A 21,353-nucleotide genomic window follows, 5' to 3' on the forward strand; every position below is an offset into this window, starting at 1 on the left:
CAATTCGTCGGCGATTTCTTTTCCTTGAACATCGGAGTGTCCCGGAAACCATATAAGTACAAGCCTGTTTCGTCTTGCGACAGAATTGAGCTTCTTCTTACATTCTTGAACAATCTTTGAGGTTTGTTTCGCGTTCTCCAGGGCCTTCAGTGCAGCCTGCCTGTCACTGAAAACTCCAATCTGTTTCCCGCTCCATCTCCTCTCGATTATCCATTCGGCTACTTTTAGGATGGCAAAAACTTCTGTTTGAAAAACAATTGCCATTCCCCCCATAGCATAGTGATACTTATTACTATCGTTTAAGTACCATCCGGCTCCAGACCCTATTTCAGTCTTGGACCCATCGGTAAAGAAAATATCCGTCAAACCTCCCTGCATGCATTCTGGATTGCTCCATTGCTCACGCAATGGAAATCTGACATCAAATTTCCTTCCGAACGAAACTGTGGGTATCAGGTCATCGTTAGGTGCCAAAAACAGTGGATACTGCTCCGACAGCAACTTAAAGGTTTCTCTGTGTCCCGTGGAGTCTACACATTGCTTTTATTGCTTCCTGTTGTATCTTAAGATCCAGGGGGAGCAAATTAAGCATAGCATTTAGGGCATCACCAGAGGTTGTACTCATGGCACCCGTGATGCATAAACATACACTTCTTTGTAGCCTGTATAGTTCCCAGATTGTGGATTTAACCATGCTCCGTCGCCAGCATACCACAGAAGCATAGGACCACAGCAGGTTTCATTTAGGGTAATTCTCATATTCACTTTCACTCGGCTTGCAGAACTTACCTGATTACAAACTTTTTATGTTGGGGATTCAATTTCCATTTATCGGTCAGATGTCAAAAGATATTGGGTAGTTGAAAAAGTCTTTTCGTATTTTGTCAATAGATGTCGTTGGAGTCATCTATCTCCAGTGCTACCAATCACATTGTGTCATATGGTGTTAGAAAGGTCACATTTTAAGCTTCATCTAACCAAAAAAATTTTAAATTCGGAGAAGTTGAAAAAAAGTTATAGCTGTTCAAAAATGAGTGAAAATAATGAAGAAATTCGCTCTATTTTGAAATTTTTGTATAAAAAAGGGAAGAATGCCACGCAAGCCACCAATGAAATTTGTGAAGTTTACGGAGACGATGCTGTATCAGTTCGTGTAGCACAACAATGGTTCGCACGCTTCCGTTCTGGAAATTTCGATGTGAAAGATGCACCTCGCTCCGGTCGACCTATCGTTGAAAAAGTCGATGAAATTATGGAAAATATTGACGAGGACCGTCACATAAGCTGCCATGACATCGCCAAGACACTAAACATTCATCATAAAACGGTTTTGAACCATTTAAAAAAGGCTGGTTACAAAAAGAACTCTGATAATGAATGGGTATATACAAAGTCCGAACCAAACTGAATTTAGCACTTCCGTACTTGTTTATTTTTAATTTATATTTTATCTTACATTTGTTCTAACATATTTATAAATTATATAATTTATAATATTTACATAACGATATGTATTGAATTCGAAATAAATAATTTATCCCTGAGCCAAGATGAACCAACAGCTTTCTATCGCAATGTTGCCTGTTAACGTTCCCACACAATCGGTTTTACACTGGATTTATATCCTGTCAAGGAATTTCAATCCGGCAGCATCCCCCAAACATTTATAGGAAATATCCACGCTGTTACAACAACAACTACTACTTTCACCATGTGGAAGAGCTGTCTTTGCCCATTGCTTTCAAGTTTCACACTGACAAAACTGAAAAACTTGCACGACAGAAGGGGGGTTTAGAAAAATATAAGTGAGCTTCTTAAATTTTCTGAAGACTGCCTTAATTTTGTATTACATATATTGTATATATATAATTAGCGCTTACACCCTTTTTGGGTTTTTTGCCAAGCTCCTCCTCCAATTTGTGGCGTGCGTCTTGTTGTTGTTCCACAAATGGATGGACCTACAGTTTTAAGCCGACTCCGAACGGATATTTCTTATGAGGACCTTTTCATAGCAGAAATACACTCGGAGCTTTGCCATTGCCTGCTGAGGGGCGACCGCTATTAGAAAAAACTTTTTCATTTTGGTGTTTCATGGACGGAGATTCAAACATACGTACTCCGAATGGTAGTCTCGCACCAACCCATTCGACTACGGTAATTTTGTATTGCCACTGTGTAGTACACAACGTCCAACATGGATTTTGAGAAATATTGGCAGTCGTTGCCCGAAGATTATTCCTTTGATATAAACCCAACTCCCGTTTTCTGTGAAATAGTCAAGCAAAATTGAGCCGTGGAAAGTTCAAATTGACGTGCCAAAGTGGTATTCAAGTGCCATCCATTTCTAAGCTCAATGAATCGGGGATTTTACCAAATGTGCATTCACATGTACATACATACTTATGATACCTGATTGTATGTCTACGAAATCTCACGCGTTTTGATATTTTTTATCAATTTCATACATTGCTATTCTTTCGTTCTTTTCGATTTCTAATTTTTTTAATTCAAATTCTTTCTCTTGCCATCTCTGCTCGACTTTAAGTTTTTCCTCTTCAAGCTTCAAGCGCTTCTCCTGCAATTGCATTTCCTTTTCAAATTTCTCCTTTTCAAACTGCAGTTTGATTTTCTCCAATTCATATCTTCTTAGTTCAAATTCCTTTATATTTTCACTTTTATACTTTTTAATTAGTTCACTATTCTCAAGTTGTTTTTCTTCATCAAGCTCCAAGTGGCTCACTGAATCAAACTCTACTTTATATGTTTGAACATCCGCCTGTTCCACTTGGAAATCTTCAATTTGAGCAATGGCTATTGGACTATCACTTAAATTCTGAGAAGAGCTGTCAGGGTCATCAATAATCATTGAAAGCGATTGTTCGGATTCTGCAGTTTCATTCTCGTTTGCATCATTACAGCTCGAAAATTTTGCAGCTTTTCTTTTACTAAATTCTACGCCAAATATTGTAGTTAGTTTTTTATAGTATGGGCAAATACTTAAAACGCGTTCTGTAAGTTAAAATTTTTTAAATTACTAACTGCTGAATTCGAAATTTAGTTAAAAATTTGCTTGCTTTCAATTTCATATTCTTTTGTCGGACCATCCAATTGCTCACATTCGGTGGATTTTAACCAGTCATTTGCCTTTCTCAAAGAAATTCTCATGTTTCGCACTTTCCATCTAAGTAAATTCCATTCAGCATCAATTCCTGTTTGCTTAATCAATTCCCTGTAATAAGCTTGGGCACTGGGCAGCTACATAAATACATTATTTATAATTACAGAAAAATGCAATTGTGAGGTACCTTTCTTACCTCGAAAACACTTGCCTGAAGTATATAATCTAAAATAATGTCAACTTCCTTCTCCGACCATTTTTTATTTGGGATCTTTCGTAACCTTTTCTTCCTTTTCGCTCCAACAATAGTATTCATGTTCAATTTAGTGTTGAAGTAAATATAATATATCCCTTGTGTAAATCGAAAATATGTAGCAAGTGTATTAAAATTACACCTACATGTAGTAAATTTGCGACATAATTGTATTTACCAACTTTTTGTCAGCGGGCAAGTTGGGCCGCGTTACCAACTAGTTTTTCGCATTATGTTAGACTACGTATAACTTACATGTTTTATATTCAAACCAGTTTCCGCGGCATGCAAGTATATTTTATAGAAATGAAATAGTCTGAGTTACTACAATTATGTTAAAACAAAACAAGTTATGTTTACATACATCTAAATCGCAGCTTAGCATCATTTAAGACAAACTTCCATTGAAAAGTTTGATATTTGCTTTTCGATTATTCCATTAATTTTTGATTCACAATCAGAGCTGAATGTAATTTTGCCAATATATTATTCTAAATGAATCGCAAGAGAAAACTTGGTGCAAATGTCCAAATAGAGTACTTTTTCAAGTAAAAATGAAAAGTTAGATTCGTTTAACGTTAGCAGGAAATACAATTCAAAAAATTATATGAAGTATTGTTTGTAAGCAATTTCTGATCAGCTGCCGCAATAATATATTTAATTTTTTTTTCGCGCGGCCCTATTTTTTGAAAATATGGAAACTTGGACCAATAACTACTGTTGCAAACGCATTACCCTAAAAATCAATTATAACACGGCTGGTGCGAACACACTTGTTGATACTTCAAAACCTACACTGCATTTATTTTCCCTTCATTTTATCAGACATCAAATTTGATTTGTTAACTATCATTTCTAAGCGAATCTTGCCGGTTTAAAAATACAAAATGTAAGATAATTTATAAGTTTACTTTGTAATGTGAAATAAATGTTAAATAACCACAGAAACAACCCTTCCGTTTATTTCTTTTGTATTTATTAGCAAAAGCTTACCGCGTACGAAACAACTACGTTTTATTTTATTTTAGTTTTATCTCGTATCCACAAACAAGTAAGGTAGTTTCCTTTTGCTTGTTTATTTAAAAAGATGACGTTAAGGTTGTCATAACAGCGGGTTTCAGAAGGCACCACCTTCTGTACTCACATCAGGGCAACATCTGGGAAAATATTAAAAGGTAAGTTTGTTAAATTGTTTATTACTATATTATAATGTAATATTATTGTTTGATTCTCTCAAATTCCAAACAAAAAAAATTATTGTTTGATGAAGGTACTGCACATATTTATCATAGTTATTTAAGATAGAATTCATGGTTAATTTTTTTTCAGAATGCAAAAGGCAAGAATTAAACTTGTATGGTTTTTCGCATCAAACAGAAATCTATCAAACCTGTACGTGCCTTAAAGTAAATTCAATTATGTTTATATGTATTCGCGCCGTCAGAGGGGTCAGTGCGATTTATTTCAAGTTTAGCTTTGAAGCTTTTATAAGATATACATATGGCTTCTGGAGACGGTCAAACATTTTTGACAAGAACTTTATATGTGTGCGTGTCGGGTGCTTGACGCTAATATCTAAAATTTTTGATTTTCATCATTCAAAAGCCGACAACAAGTATGTGTGACACGACGACACCCGACTGCACTAACACACACAAAGCTCAGTCAAGCATGCTGTATCGTCTCCAGAGGCCAATAGTCTTGCCATGAATTCTATGAAAAATTTATAATGCATACGTCGTGAAGAAATTCGCAGAAAAAAGTTCCGTTGTTTTTAATTTTATTTCTATGCATTGTCTACTCATAAATTATACTTAGTTTCGTGGCAAATTTCGCTTGTTAACATTGGAATGGGGAGCATTGCAGTGATCGCATTACTTAAGTGTGGTAAACGTGCAAGTGAGATTTACGAATTGCTGAAAAAACTTAATATTCCGAGAATGTTTGTTTACCGTACGATCAATCGTTTTTCCCTAACGTCTGAAAAAACAGACAGAAACATAAATGGTCCTCCTCGCGTGAATCAAACCAGTGCAGCTATAAAGGCCGTTCGAGAAGGAATCCGCAGAAGTCTCCTTAGAAAACAAATAATAATGTGCAGGGAAATGAATGTGTCAACCAGACCCATGTTAAGAGTAATTAGAGATGATCTCCACATGAAAGCCTTCCGTCGTTCAACTGGTCATCTTTTGACAACGCGCTTGAAGAAAAGTAGAAACGACAGATACAGGCAACTTCTTGTGTGGCACCTGGTCAAAATATCAATGGAGATCGTTGGATCTTCCAGCAAGATTTCGGTCTAGCTCATAAGGAGAAAACCACCCAGCCGGTGCTAAAAAGCAATAGTTCTGGGTTTGTAGCCACAGAAGATTCGAAGATTGGCCATCTGGAAGTCCATATCTGAATCCATTGGACCACAATTTGTGGTCTGAATTGGAGAACATGGCCTGTCGAAGACCTCAGGGAAGTTTGGAGAGACTCAAACAATCTTTGGTTGGAACAGGGTCGTCAATATCCATAGAAACCGTGCGTGCTGCAATAGCTGAATGGCCTAATGGTTTCTAATAGTTCTTGATGAATTTGACAAATAAGTGACGTCAGTACAGAAAAAAAGCAACCTCCGTGTGCAATTATATGAACGTTCAATTTTTGAGCGAACGTTGTGCTCTATCATTCGTGGATTTTCAACTACGTTTATTCTTCTTCTTTTCGTTTGTTTATTTTCTGTAGATGGCGTAATCTATTCCATCGTTCTTTAATCCCAGCTACATTATACATTACCTGCCGTTTCCACGACAGTCGGTTCTACGTTACCGAAACGACCCGGATTTATATTCGGCCAAGGACTGTCACTCCAGCGGCATTCCCCGTATGTAAATATGGGGAATATTTATGCTGCAACAACAGCAACAACATACATTACCTGCGATGCTGACATTATGAACAAAACTATATTGTATAAAAGTTCTCACTCATTCACAAAGCCGCTGGGAGATAATCATATGCTCCCTAGTTATGAGTAACAACTGCAAAACATTTCCTACATCGTAGATAGATGATTTTAAATAACTGAGTTAAACAAAGTGGAAAGCTCCTACAACATGCAAGAATTTCACATGAAATTAAATTGAATAGCTCAGGTTATAATACGTTCTTATATAAGTAGCGTTCTTATATATTATATATACTTTTTCGTGCTTAACTCTCAATCCGTAATTAAAAAGCGGGATTACCCATACAAAATTTCTCTCTCGAAATCTGAGATAATAAAATAATCCTAGATTTTTAGATTATAGATAAAAAAAAAACTAAATAAAATGGATGCCGGAAAAGAAAACAGGTTTGTAGACATAATTATAATTTTTGTTAGTTATTATTAACTATTCGTTCCTATAGTAGAAAAAAGCGTGTGTGTCCATAAACGCTTTGTTCTCTTATTACTTATTATAAAATGTAAAATCGAATTTCTAATGGGTATTGTTGCCATAATTTTTTGAAACCTTGTAAACGTCGTTGACGGAGTTCCTCCAATTGCTAAGCAGCCAATTGCGCAATTAAATTAGCTATTCCTTCTCCTTGACTTCTTCATATCGTTCATAGTAATTAAACAAACCAAAAACACCGAAATATTCCACCAAAGCAATTTTTATGAAAAAATTCCTTCCAAAGCAGGTTTGACAGCTGATTGTCAATTTTGCAGGTAATCTGCCATATGCGAACGGGTAGATTGATTTTGTGGACTTATTGCCAATTACTGCACACGTGAACGTACTTTTTTATTTCTATATGAAATATTTTTTAAACATTAAAATTAAGACGTCCCTTTAAGAAAATATTTGCGGATGGCAACTATAAAAATCAAAAATTGTGGTAACCTTCTACCATTCCGTTTGTTTGTAAAGCCGCACATTATTCAGTACTAAATCAAAAGACAGTTTTTTTGGTTTTTATACTTTACGTTGTTATTTTCTTAAATAAGCAATTTTATCATGCGACCAGTAGATCCTGAATCAAAATCCCGTACAGCTTCGTCGAGGGAAAGTGTACAAGCCTCGCTTGGCGAGACAGATACGCGTTTTACCTCAAATAGTACTTTTCTTGCACCGTCGTTTGATGAAAATTTAACTGATTATAATTTAGAGTTCACCAGCAGTTTCAGAGACAGGCGAGAGACTCGAAAATCGTGCGGAACAACGGCAACCGCTGAATTTCGTCGGGTTGAAGGAACATCTGGGGTACAATCATCTAGCGTACAAAAAAGAACATTACAACCTGTTCGAATTTCAAGCACCCCGAGGCCATCAACGGTCAGAAATCGTCGCAAACAAAGACTTCCTGCCCGCAAAGAAATAAGAAAACTTCTGAATAGAACAGATTTCATGATACCACGCCGTTGTTTTTCTCGAGTTATAAGCGAAATTATGAAGAAGTTATCAAGCGATGTGACTCGTATAACGGCTATAGCCCTGGAGGCCCTACAAGTAGCAACAGAAAAGTATATCGAAAATCGTTTTGAAGATGCATATTTATTGACGCAGCATTCGCATCGAGTTACACTGTTATTGCGAGATTTTGAATTAATCAATTATTTGCTAGGAAAAAAGAATTTGTAAATTGAAATTAATATTAAGAAACTTGCTTAAGTATTTGTTACAAAATACACATATGTATATGTCCTTTTGGTCAGAGATATATTAGTACTTATTCGTGTGAAATGGTATTTAAAAAACAAAGATCGAACCATTAAAAATGGTTTCGAAATTGCTTTTGTTGGCAATTGATGTAATTAATAAGCAATCATATTAATTAGAAATGGGTTGGTGTTGTAACGGCATAAACATGACCCTAAATGTTTGAGAAATGCTGCTGGAGTGGTAGCGGTAGTCGTCGGTAGAACCAACTGGCGTGAGAAATCAGTTTTAAGGTTTAGTTATTTACTATTTTATATCTAAACATATTAATATAATATTATCACATGTATACAAAGTTTATCACTCATTCACATGCACATGCGAATCCCACAATACCAGCAAATTAAATCGTTCAAAAAAGCAATGAAAAAAAAGCAGATTTTTTATAAAAATGTAAAATTCAAATGAATCCAAATTTATTAAATGTATTTTTCACTTTATATCTGTATACATATGCTTTCTATCGGTATACATAAGAACCCACTCGTGTATAGCCACATATGTACCAGCTACTGCGCCAACGATGCCTATAAATACTGAAAGCGTGCTCAGTAGGAGATACAATTTTAATGGGCCATAACCAGTTTCGAACTTGACACAAATATCTAAAATGGCAGGCAGTATTAATCCCAGGCAAGACATACAAAGTGCGCCCATTAACGAGAGAACTAGAGTCAATTTAGGACAGGCGATACCAATTAGCACTATAAAGAAATAAAAACTTAATTCGCAACTGACGTATAAAAATGGTCATCTTGTTGTAGTTGTTATTTGCCTGCAGAGAGGGCGATTGCAATACGAAACACCATTTCCAGAGCAAAAGATCTCTTTTCTGCTACCTTTGCTTTCAACCAATTATTCCACACAATGTCGATAGGAACATATCCTTGCAGAGGAATGGAAACAAAAATACTAAAGGCAAAAATTATACGAGCCATTGCAGCCAACCTGAAAACACCAGGAATAATATATACAAGTAAATTCATATTTATGTATCTTTAGTCTAGTTCACTAACGCTGCATTAAAGGGCAAATTGTGTAGAATAGTCGATGCAATTTGTTCACCATATCTCCAATAGCCAAAGAAAGCAAAAGCTGTTTGCATTGTTATAATTATTAACATGGCTTGCACAAAGACGCCACATGTGCTTCGGAAATCTGCAGGATTTTTCGCATTTGCCTCTATAGAAACTATCTGCAAGAAATACTATCGATTTTATATCATGTCATGCTGTTTTAAATGTAGAAAACAACCAATCCCGGTGCATCGAAACCGAACATTGTAGCTCCGAAGAATAAAGGATATAAATGAATGTCCTGAAAGCTAGTCATCTCCGAAAATGCCGACATATCCGAGAATATGTAATAGAAAATTATGGCGAAACCTGATTTGAAAATATAAAATCGTGAGTATGCACAAGTTCAGTATAGTATAATTTCTTACCAAATATGAGCGCGATATTCGCAACGAGTACAAATGGAACCAACGCTTTCAGGCTCGGTATACAAAAGATCAAGCACAGTGGCACAATTTCCATTGCCATATAAATGCGATTATCGTGTTCCTCCCAGTAGTAATCTCCAAAATCCTTCATGCAATTCGCTATAAAAATTACATAAACGGCGCAGGCTCCGAAGTGATTCACGAAAAGCATTGTCTTGACAAGATCGCTAGAAATTAAAAAAAAAAAAAACATAGCATCTTCCATAATAGTAACTTTATGAGTCAACTCACTTTAGAAAGAAGCGCAACCAACGAAAAAAAGGAGGACCTTCTGTCACTCCAATCATCATCGCTTCACCATACGATAATAATGGTACACGCTTCCGCCTGGACAGTTCATACATTCCACTTAGCTACTAAATATAAAAAATGTATATGGCATTCAGCTTACTTCCGCAGTAATGAGGCTCATTTACCAAAATTAATTTTGAGTAGATTACGATTAGTCCTATCAAAATACTGCTAATTATAGCAGGTAGGTAACCTGCATTTCTAAAAGCCATAGGAGCAGCTAGGATACCAGTGCCAATTATAGCTTTAATGACGTTTAGAAAAGCGCCAAAATTGCTGTAAAAAATAAAAATATTATTTCGTACGTAAAATTTCATATTTTTAATGTTACCTAATTGGATGAGCTACCTCCCGATGCTCATAGGGATCGTAATCTTCTCTAAAACAAAGATGAAAATTTTTTGCATACTTTACTACTTATCTAATGTCGGCAATCAACAACTCACTTCTCCGCCATTTCAACTCTCTAGAGACATGGACAAATTGTGATTATCGATTCTTATGTTTTGTGATTGAAAATTCATTCAAAGGGTTCTCTCTGTTTTGCCATCTAACATAAAACGAGTATTTTTCATCAAATATAGTTTTGCCTGTTGTAATTTTATATAGACATAGCGCGGGGAATAAAGAGCCAGCGGCTCAGTTGGCTGGGTCATGTCGTCCGAATGGATACAAACGCTCCGGCTCTTAAAGTATTCGATGCGGTACCAGCTGGTAGTAGCAGAGGATGAGGAAGGCCTTGGTATGTCCAACTGGCGCCCGTTAGCACAAGTAAGATACGACTGGCGCGCTTTGTTAAACTCGGCCGAAATCGCATAAGTGGTTACCGAGTCAATTAAGAATACGAATTTTATATTGCGAAATCTGATATAACAATTATGTAAATGGCTTTATAAAGATACCTGTAAGCTATTCAAAATATTGCAAATATTGTTGCAATATTAGGCAATACTGCTGAAGAAGCTACACTTGACTGGGCATAAATTTGGGCTGCCCCTGTAAGCAGGGCCGTGGAGAGAGTATTTGGACCCCGGGGGGAAACTTGAGATGCGGGCCTCTTCAAATTATGTCTAATTCATATAATTCGAATTACTCTCGAGTCCGGGCCCCTCTGAAAACTCCGGGCCCGGGGGAAAAAGTACCCGATCCCTCCCCTCTTGTTGTTGTTGTTGTAGCAGTATCTTCGCCCTGTCAGTGTAGTGTAAGTTACCGGTCGTCTTCGTCTAGCTCATCTAACGGTAGGCCCAGGAAACTGGCAGTTTCGACGGGTTGGGTCCAGAGGGAGAGAGGTGTTAGATGAGTGGGTTTGATGGGGCATGTGAAGAGGTGGTTAGTGTCGTGCGGGGTACCTTCACATGCAGGGCATATGTTTAGTATGTCGGGGTCGATTCTGGATAGGTAGGAGTTTAACCTGCTACAATATCCAGAACGTAGTTGTGCCAAGATTACGCGGGACTCTCGAGGAAGCTGGAGCTCTTCGTCTGCGATAGGTGGTGGTTGGACTCCGATAACGGCATTCGGGGGTCGGGAGCTTAGGAAGGTGGTAAGTGTCTCCCGATGAATGTCGTTAATAGCCTGTCTGTATACTGTCCGATCCTGGAGAGGTCTGTCCGTTTTGTCCTGGATCTCGTCCACGTAGTTGAGGAGATGTCTCCTGATGTGCCTGGGAGGTGGCTCAGGCTCGAGCAGGTGTCTGCATGGGTGAGGCCTACGGTGACACCCAAGCAGAAACTGCTTGCCGAGCATTTTGTTATGCTCCTTAACCGGGAGCATGTGCGCCTCGTCATGTAAATGGTGGATAGGGGACATCAGGAGACATACTGTCGCGGTCCTGATGGCAGTATTCTGGCAGGTCTGAAGCTTCGTCCACTGCGTATCACTGGTTCCAGGCGACCAGACAGGCGCGGCATAGTTCAGAACCGGTCGGCCTATTGCTTTGAAAGTCGACAGCAACATTTCTTTGTCTTTGCCCCAAGTGCTGCCGGCAAGCGACTTAAGGACCTTGTTGCGATTCTGTACTCTCGTTGCAATAGCGGTTGTGTGCGCCGAAAAGGAGAGCAAGCTGTCAAAGGTGACTCCCAAAATTCTGGGGTTGTTTATCGTCGGAATTGGGGTATCGTCGACGTGTACCTGAAGTGGCAGCTTGACCTCCTTTGTCCAGGTGGTAAATAGGGTCGCCGTGGATTTAGTGGGAGAAAGTTTTAAGTTTCTCGCAGTGAAGAAGCGAGAAAGGCTGGCGAGGTAGTCGTTTACTTTTGAGCATAGGCCATCAATGTCATTGCCCGACGCCATTATCGTGCAGTCGTCGGCATATGAGACCAGTGAGACTCCCTCTGGTGGCTGGGGGAGTTTCGAAATATAGAAATTAAAAAGCAAGGGTGAAAGGACACCACCCTGCGGTACTCCTTGCTTTATTTTTCTCTGTTTTGAGGTTTGGTCTCGAAATACTACCGACGAGTGACGACCACTCAGGTAGTTCGGTCCACCTCTTCAGCCCTGGCGGGAGTGTCGACTGTAAAATGTCATCTAGTAGCGTGGCGTGGCTGACTGTGTCGAAAGCCTTTTGTAGGTCCAACGCTACTAGGACAGTCCTCTCGCAGGGGCGGTTTTGGTTAAGGCCGCGGTTTACCTGGGTGTTTATGACGGTGAGTGCCGTGGTGGTACTGTGCACTCTACGGAAGCCATGCTTCCCATGGCAGCCGGTTCTACGTTACCGGAATGACTCGGGTTTTTATTCCCGACCAAGGGCTGCCGCCCCAGTACACTAGCCCTGTCTAGTGCACCGTATCCCTCCCCTCTCGTCGGGCCTGCCTGTAAGGCATACCCCACAGTCATAAAAATGCAACTTTTTGCCACCAAATCAAAAACACAAAAAAATATGAAATTTTGATAATTGTTCCTGGTTTATTTACGACTATTACAGTTTATAATACACATAATAATATTTGTCAAAGCAACAACTTCAGCACAATTATAAACCAATTGCCAAGTTGAACACTTAGTGTATTTTATAAGTTACTTACGTATATATTATAATTATTATTTTATACATATCAATTGTTCAATATACATAGGTATGTAAATGAGAAAAAAACGCAGTTGACACCACAATGAAAAGCAACTTCATCATTCAAGTTACCTTCTGTTTATGATGATTTATGCGTAATCGTGTGCACGTTACAAGTTCTAAAACAACTTCTTAATCTGTGATAAACGAATGAATACAAAAATGAGTACCTAATTTAGACGCTGCGTTATAGGTAGCTTCTTACGTCGGCGACGTGCCATTTGCTGACGTTCCCAATACTCATAGTAGCGTTCTTGTTTCAACCATTCTTGGTATTTATACCACCATTCTTCCCACTTTATGTAATCCTGAAGAATAGAATGTTATGATTGAAATTTCCATTTATTAAATATTAGCTGGTTTCAAGTACCTTTAAGTCTAAATCGCGCAAATATCCACGACTTTTGTAGTATTCGTAACGGACGCGTACATCATCCCACGACAGCATTCCCGACGGTGCTGTTGTTGCAAGTTCTTCCGGAAAATGACCAGCCGGTGCTGGTGAATACGAGTAACGACGCGGCGGAGACTCGAGCCCCTCTTCTATCATAACTTTTAAAGCTCCCCCGGTGGAGTCTTTGGTAATGCGCATGTTTTCCATATTGCTACGATCAATACTCCATTGAGCCATTTTACCAAAGCGTTCAGAAAGTGTTAGTCCGGTGGCGGCAATAAAAGTAGGCAATGAACTGTCACTATCCGAGCCACCCGAGTCTTCAGATTCCGAGGATGAATGCTTCTTTCGTTTTTCTCCTTCTATTTTTATACGCGTGCGTAGCTAAAAAACATACATAATTATTATACACATATCAACAATTTTCTTTAAATTTCCATTAATATTCTTAAGTAATGCTTACTTCTCTGTCCTTTTTCTTTTTCTTAGAAACAGCAGATGTTGTCGCAGAAGACGAAGCAGGCTCTGGTGGCTCCGGAGGACGGTTTTTGACTCGTGGATCCTCGACTGGCGAATGCCGACCTGAACGTGCAAGTTTTAGACGCCCGTCAGATGGTACGCGATCGATACTGCGGTCATGACTATACCGACGTATTTTTTCATCCCGATATTTATCTACAGTACGCACGTTCGGTGGAGGCGGTGTAGTTGGACGAGCATGCATACGCGACGAAGTGTGACCATTTGGAGGTTGTTGACTTCCACGGTATGGTATGGAACGCGACGAAGCCTTTGGCGGTGGAGACCGGGGCCCACCTGGTATACGCGAACGCGGCATGGAGTGAGACCTGCAAATTAAATCAGTTAATAAAGCCAAAATATGTATTTTAAGAAATGTCATTTCCATACCGTGATCTATGATGATGTTTTGGTGAACACACCGAACAAGAATCATCCGAACAACTGCTTACAGAGCTGTTCGACCGCGACCGGCACGAATTCTGAAATGAGAATATATTGATGATATTTTCGAAATTTGTTTTAGATAAAATTTAAAATGAAGCTAATAGAATTACTCCTTATAGGTAAACTTACCCTCGGCGGCGGAGACGGTGGCCGCTTAGAGCGCGGCAATATTTGCCCACGTTTATTTGCTCCTGCTGGTGGGGGTGAGCGTCTGCGATTTATGTTAGGCGGTGACCGACGTCTACCTAATGGCGAACGCGACGACTTGCGGCGCATCGGTGGCTCGGGTGGCGAACGCGGCCGATTATTTCCAACACCACCACCCCCAAATAAAGGCATACGACCGCGACCCATATCAGAAGGGGAACGCGGCGGTATTCCACCTCGTGCTGGTGGCGAACGAGGACGACCGCGCATGCCATCTATGGATGGTGGGGACATACGTCGTCCACCCATATCCATAGGCGGCGATCGACGACGCATTGGTGGCGACATAGGGGGAGATTTTCTCAAACGCGACCGACTGCGTGAGTGCGGAGAGCGCGAACGACCATACCGACCGGAAGTTGGTGGACCACCCCCACCAGGTCCACCGATTGGACCACCAGTCGAAGAATTATAACGAAAACCACCATCACGATCACTTTCTCCGGAGCTGCTATCACCTTGGATATACATTTTCTTATAACCGGTATGTCGCCAACGATTTGGATCCTTTTCCTCTACCTCGAGTAACTTCTTATCCCAGTAATCATTGGTGTTTGCGCGAGCTTTTTTCATGACGTTATCAATTTCCCTACGTTTTCCAGCAGGAAGCGATGGATCTGTTCGTAGCAGAAAATAAAACAAAAATTATGTTTGTTATAACGCACGATAATTTAATAGGGCATGACATTTTCCTGTTTGCCAGACTACGATATGTTTTTAGGACTTTTTCAAAGAACGTAATCCTTTGCAGACCATACAAATAAGAAGGAAGATAAATATACCTGTGATGCGGGCAACTGTAGGTTGCCTATCCATGTGAAGTTTAGGATTTAATTCGCCACGTCTGCGTGACGTCGACATGGTGTAATTCAAGCGGTATAACAGAAGCGATCAACTGAGGATCAACAAATGCTAAAAGACGAGGATCAATAATCGAAACTATATTGCGAACGGCAAAAGATGTCGTTTTTACGAGCTTTCAACGTTTATAACGCGCGTTAAACCGATGTTGGTCTATACCCAACTAATTCAAGATTAACCGCTTTTAGCAAGAACGCGCACTTAAGCACTTACACAAAAAAGCTGCAAGGAAATATTTTAATAAAAGATGAGTGAACAGCACTTTAAACAAGCAATGCAAATTATTTGTTTAATATTTTAATTTTTTCTCAATCATATTAGTGGGTGAAAGCAGGGGTATGCAAACAAAAGTTTTGTTAACAAAAGGCGGGGGAAAAACATGTAATTTCAACAAAGATTGTTTCACTAAGTTTTAAGATTTTTTATTTAAGTTAAACTGAGTGCATTTAAAGTAGTTCCCTAAAAGCAGTTGCTGTGAGAAAGCGACAACCATCGACAACGAGAGCCTTGCGAATGGAATACCGATTCCATACCGAGAAACAACGCAACGAAGCCAATACGAGTAGCACCGCGGTTTTGTACAAATAAATCCCGGTAAAAAAAAAAATGTCGAATTCGCGGAACGTTTAACCGGCCAAACCGGTAGGAGACTATTGTCATCACGAAATTGGATACGCAATTCTCCTGAAGACCAGATATTGTCCGAGGTTCTTCAGTTTATCAATTGAGACATTGATTTGACAAAGTAACCGGATACGAATATCGTCCAGCAACTGCCACATCACTAAAAATACGCTCCCAGCGACATCGGCGATATTACGACCAAGTTGGCTTCGCCACACACACTTCCCTGTTACTTTGCACACTGGGCTTCTTTAAATACCAATTATTATTATTTGTATGCACGAATCACCGGTTAGTTACTATTTTAATGACCCTGATTGCATACAGATATGCAAGTAATACTTTGTATACACCCGCGGTTATTATACACCGACACAAAGAAATAGAGAGCACGAACAGAAATAAGCCCATATCGACCCGACGTATGCAACCGATGCATACATTTTTCGCTTTGTAGGCAGACGCACTATTTTCACACGTTTCAAATGTTTTAAGAAATAGATTTATGTGTATTTCCATTACGTACGTTTTAAAATCACGTCTTCACCACTTTCTTTTCAATACGGCCTTCTCTTTAAATTATTAAAAATTTAATTAAAAACGTTGGCTACTTAATCAAAAAATGATTATTAATGTTTGACGTCCATTTTAGAAATGAAAATGAGTATCCAGCGACGACTACCTAAAAATCGGTAAAATACATCAAAAAATCGATTATAACCGATAGATTTTAAGCGCATTGTCCAGCCGAATCTAATGCTATGTTCCCATGTCACGTAATTCGCTTTAAAGCTATGTTACCACGGTACATAATTCGTACTCTAACACCCCATTTACACACGGAGACATCTGGAATGGAGACACTGGAAATTCTCTTTTCATGTCTCATTCGCCGACACACGGGCAAAATTGTTTTCGGCGACATTTTGACATTTGATACTTTAGCATCGTCTGGTTCGGATGTATTCTAGCACGCGCTTACATGTAAAGCAGAGAGCGTTCGACAACAGTTTCTTAAATATATGAATGAAAAATGCAAACTGGTTAAATAATAAATAATTTGTTGTTTTTTTTATTGAAATATATTTATAAATTCTTATATTTGAATAAAAAAAATTAAATTAAAAATACTTCATATGTAAATAATTAACTTAAAATTAAACTGAGTATCTAGAAATGCAGGGAAAAATTAGAAATCAACATAAACATGTCCCATAACTATTTTAAATTATACTACTTTACTAGCAAAAATTATTGTGCATTTCCCAAGCAGCGTTCGTATGTTTGTCATTGTTGTTATCTTCCGTTTGCTTGAAAACCAACACATAACTTAGAACTTTCTTCCACGAAAGAAGAAAACGAATGAAGCAACTGTCAAAAATTGCTTTAAGATTGGAAATACGAATAAGAAGCACAGAGCGTGTCGCCAGTACAGGAGACAAATTCCCTTCTCTCTTCCGCGGCCGTCCTTCACCCCCGAACAAAATGTTTCCCTTCCAGAGGAGACATCGTGTAAATGGGCACTAAGTAATTCGCGAGTGATACTGTTTCCAGGCAGCTCTCTATCTTGTTCTTTGCTTTTAATGACTATTATTTGTTGTGCAGATAATTATCTAGTTTACGGTTCAGGGGCCCAAACTTTTTATGTTTTATTATAAAAACGGGGCGTTCCCTTTTTAAACCCTCGAAAAACTATTAACGAAAAATAATTTTTTAAAAATGTCTAATTGTAATTCTAATTACTCATTCAATAACGTACGAAATCGCTGTATTTCACAACTTTGACACTAAAAATCGAATATTCGCGAACCGACTTGAAATTGTGGCAATACCGCGCGAATGAGATACTAAAACAAAAATATGAGTTCGCCTATCACCAGATAGCTAGACAGAACTCGCCAGAAGATACGAGCTGCCAGATTTGAAAATTACGATAGTTATATATATTATACATATATATATATAAGCAGAGCTGCGTGCGATACTGTTCTTGGGAATTATTCAGCCGTCCCACTTCTGACCCCAATTGTTACGAGTTTTCTTACCATAAAATCCAAATCAATCTCTGATCCTGCACAGCAAAATAAAATTCACAAATTAATGGCAACACCACTTGCTTTACTTTATTGCCCACAATTAACTGCTTTACTTTACAAGAGCACTTTCACCTTAAGACTGAATCACTTTATTACTTTTCGTTTATTCGCCTACAAGTTTCATTTCCAACTGAACACCCTATGCGCATGCACCTCTGATTATATACATGTGTTTAATAACTATCTTAATTCCTAGATCTGGCAGCTCGTTTCTTCTGGCGAGTTCTATTGTTGCAGCAGCTTATTGAACTCTGTCAGTGCGTTGTAGTCACTTATCACCTGTCGTTTTCATTTAACATATCTAACCAAGGTGGATTTATTATAGGTGACAGCAATCACCCAGCTGAATTTTTCGCCGTAGATATGGCTTACGTCAAAATGATAAGCTTTGTTTGCTTTTGTTATTGGTATGTTTACATTTGTGATTTTACGTTGAAAGTTTTAAATTCGAATTGAAATCATCTAAATATTGTTTAAATAATATATACCAAAATAAAAAATTGTGTTCAAAAATTATACCGTCAGCATTTGGTTGATAGAAGCGTGGAGGTTGAACTTCCAAAATATGTGAAACGGCTTTTTTTCAAATGTAGCATTTTCATCCGCATACGCAATCTCAACAAGCGGTTGAAAATCAAGAAAGCGAAACAGACGATAAGTGGCTACAAAAAGTTCTTTAAAATAAATCTTTGAATAGTCAGCAGACCCTATTAAAGTAATGCTTTTAAACATATTTTCTAATCCAATTCAATTTGTGTTTTAGGCTCAAATAAAGCAGCTGTTCAGTGAAGTATTAGCAGGTGAAAACACGGAAACTGTCCGTCAAATAACTACAGTAAAGTAAGAAAGTGCATATATTCTTTGTATTGAAAATTAAAACATCATACAAAGCATCATTCGCTGATTATCGAAAAGACGTCCAGAGATTTATTAATGCGGGTTCACAAGAATTGGCAATAATTTTATCTGGTGGTGGTTTATATACTGCGGCATTGAAGCTGCTTACTGGCTTCGGATTATGACCTCTTACCAAGGAAAGCGCCAATGAAGCATGAGCGTGGTCACAAGAAAATGAAATGGCTGGTGAGAAAAAGCAGTTTCTATACAAACATTTTCTTTGCTATATAATTTTTTATAATTTAGATTTGCCTCATCGCAGTAAAGCAGCCAATAGGCCCGGTCACTGTTACAAAAACTCATTTATGAATATGAGTTAGAAAATTCTACTAGTGTACGTAAATATATAGCAAACAAGCTGCTAATAATACGTTCACGTTTGCATTAATCACCTATAAATCCACCAAATTAATCTACCCGTGCACATATGCCAGATTACCTCTAAATTTGCTAATCAGCTGTCAATACTGCTTTGCGAGGTTTTTCTTCTTGGATATTATTTTGGTGGAATATTTCGGTGTTTTTGGTTTCTTTAATTATTACTAACGAAATACAAGGAGAAGGAATAGCTAATTTTATTGCGCTATTGGCAGCTAATAATAAACAGTTGGGGGAAATCCGTATGCGAAATTTACTGAGGTTGCAAAAAATTATGGCAGCAATCCACATGCGAAACTCGTGATTACATTTTATAATAAGTAATAAGAGAACAAAGCGTTTGTGGACATGCGCTTTTTTCTGTAATATGAATGCATAATTAATAATATTTAACAAACATTTAACTAAAATTATGTTTACAAATCTGTTTTCTTTGCCGGCGTCCATTTTATTTAGTTTTTACCTTGATTTTTCTGCTAACATTCGTAATAATAATTATTGATAACATAGAAACCACAGGGTTGTATGTGAAGAAGTATCTTTATTATCTATTAATTACGGATTTTGAATTAAGCGCGAAAAAGAAGATCATCTACTTATATGTGAACGTATCATAAGTCTCAACGCTTTTATACCGCAATGGCTATATAATGACTACAAGATATGAAATTTGCTATAAAAACGTTTGACATAATTTATTAAAAACATGCATACCAACAGTTGGCGAATTGCCCAGAGCTATTGTATTTGTTCGTCAAACATAATCCCTTAATTGAAGCTGCCGAATTCCCACATGCAATGTTGGAAGCTAGAAGCGAATATTTCAGTTTCAAATATACAATTGCGATTATAAACGAAGACTTGGTTGTTGCATGGATTGAAATTGAATGGTAATTCAGATATCGAGTATAAGCAGGTATGCATAATAATAATTCGATATTATATCGATACCACACAGCGCACAGCAAAGGATAAAATCCAAATGGATTAAATAAAATTAATATAAATTCAAATTAAATTAAATAATTTATTTTTCAATCAATTTTTCAAAGTTCAAGAACTTATGTTCTAAATACAGGCTATAAACATCACTTAAGTTGAATTATATAAAATGAATTCACAAGTATATTACAAATTTGTTATCCAGAATTTTTAAGTGTACAGTTTTAGATGTAAATCATAGCGATCGATTTTCCACAAAAAACATGAAGCAGATATTTTTATGTAATATGGTATGCGCATCTCAACAGTATTTAGTATGAAGTCATCATAGTCATTAGTAGCCAAGGTGGATTTCTGATAGCCATCAATATTCTATGAGGATATAGAATTACACATGTAAAAATTACAAATTAAAAATGTGATACAAATATAATATAATTGAGCGCAATATTACATACATTACTTTCTGTACGCGGTGAGACTTTAATTCTCTATTTTAAACTTTTCGTGTCGAAACTTCGCTCTCTACATTCAATTTCACCTTATGCATGCTCGTGGCAAATTCTGAAATATGTGTTAATAATTGAAATACCGCAAACGCAGATGATTTCTTTCATATCTACAAGAACTTACAATTCACACTAAGCAATTTAAACGCGAAGCTTTAATTACTTTATTTACATTTCTCAAGCAAATCGGCCTGAAAACAAACAGCTGACTTTGTCGTGATGCTAGGAGCAAAGGCAACAACAAATACATGTAGGGTTTTACTTACATGTGGTTGCTGTCACCTGTAATAAATTCGCCTTGCATCTAACGTTAGACCCAGAAAGCGTGCTCTGTGTCAAGGCGAATTGAGTACTGGAGGTGGCGTCTTAAAAAACAGTTACTTTACTCTGACTTCAGCTTATGCTGAAAACAGTGAAAAACGTACGCAGTCCCTTACCGCAGCCCCTAACGAGCACAAAAACTCATCCCCCGAGAACAACTGCGTTCTTTTAATTACATATTTACAAAATACATCGGTTTGTGTGTGTATGTGTTTGGTTGTAACTACACAATGT

At 37.9% G+C, this 21,353-nt stretch overlaps 4 protein-coding genes and 1 long non-coding RNA gene across 8 annotated transcripts; 1 reads left to right on the plus strand and 4 right to left on the minus strand.

Moving 5' to 3' along the window:
• Positions 1-1,306: 1,306 nt before the first annotated feature.
• LOC128867832 (uncharacterized) lies at positions 1,307-3,566 on the minus strand. Its single transcript, XM_054109375.1, has 3 exons — positions 3,315-3,566; positions 3,075-3,255; positions 1,307-3,009 (listed from the first exon to the last, which is right to left on the minus strand). The coding sequence occupies exons 1-3, from the start codon at positions 3,432-3,434 to the stop codon at positions 2,432-2,434; spliced, it is 879 nt and encodes a 292-aa protein (XP_053965350.1). The 5' UTR covers positions 3,435-3,566; the 3' UTR covers positions 1,307-2,431.
• A 3,678-nt stretch (positions 3,567-7,244) lies between these two features.
• On the plus strand, positions 7,245-8,481 carry LOC128867781 (histone H3-like centromeric protein A). Its single transcript, XM_054109274.1, has 2 exons — positions 7,245-7,460; positions 7,512-8,481. The coding sequence occupies exons 1-2, from the start codon at positions 7,361-7,363 to the stop codon at positions 7,982-7,984; spliced, it is 573 nt and encodes a 190-aa protein (XP_053965249.1). The 5' UTR covers positions 7,245-7,360; the 3' UTR covers positions 7,985-8,481.
• Positions 8,482-8,494: 13 nt separating this feature from the next.
• On the minus strand, positions 8,495-10,814 carry LOC128867143 (proton-coupled amino acid transporter-like protein CG1139). Its single transcript, XM_054108242.1, has 9 exons — positions 10,304-10,814; positions 10,189-10,236; positions 9,983-10,133; positions 9,798-9,919; positions 9,507-9,733; positions 9,317-9,447; positions 9,079-9,257; positions 8,838-9,010; positions 8,495-8,766 (listed from the first exon to the last, which is right to left on the minus strand). The coding sequence occupies exons 1-9, from the start codon at positions 10,312-10,314 to the stop codon at positions 8,495-8,497; spliced, it is 1,314 nt and encodes a 437-aa protein (XP_053964217.1). The 5' UTR covers positions 10,315-10,814.
• A 1,920-nt stretch (positions 10,815-12,734) lies between these two features.
• LOC128866773 (serine/arginine repetitive matrix protein 1) lies at positions 12,735-16,657 on the minus strand. Of its 4 annotated transcripts, XM_054107749.1 has the most exons (8): positions 16,503-16,657; positions 15,274-15,574; positions 14,414-15,108; positions 14,228-14,319; positions 13,782-14,166; positions 13,295-13,702; positions 13,130-13,232; positions 12,735-13,061 (listed from the first exon to the last, which is right to left on the minus strand). In XM_054107749.1, exons 2-8 carry the CDS (start codon positions 15,350-15,352, stop codon positions 13,057-13,059), a joined length of 1,767 nt encoding a protein of 588 aa, XP_053963724.1. In that variant the 5' UTR covers positions 15,353-15,574; positions 16,503-16,657; the 3' UTR covers positions 12,735-13,056. The 4 variants fall into 4 exon arrangements, with proteins under 4 accessions (XP_053963724.1, XP_053963723.1, XP_053963722.1 ...); XM_054107748.1 differs by having other exon boundaries at positions 12,735-13,232; positions 15,274-15,403; positions 16,503-16,656; XM_054107747.1 differs by having other exon boundaries at positions 12,735-13,232; positions 16,503-16,656.
• A 3,776-nt stretch (positions 16,658-20,433) lies between these two features.
• Positions 20,434-21,001, minus strand: LOC128866110 (uncharacterized). The gene is made up of 3 exons (XR_008454918.1): positions 20,923-21,001; positions 20,748-20,853; positions 20,434-20,661 (listed from the first exon to the last, which is right to left on the minus strand). It is a non-coding gene; the product is annotated as an uncharacterized LOC128866110 (long non-coding RNA).
• Between the last annotated feature and the right edge of the window lie 352 nt (positions 21,002-21,353).

Source organism: Anastrepha ludens, chromosome 6 (assembly GCF_028408465.1).
Source record: "Anastrepha ludens isolate Willacy chromosome 6, idAnaLude1.1, whole genome shotgun sequence".
NCBI classification, from domain to species: domain Eukaryota; kingdom Metazoa; phylum Arthropoda; class Insecta; order Diptera; family Tephritidae; genus Anastrepha; species Anastrepha ludens.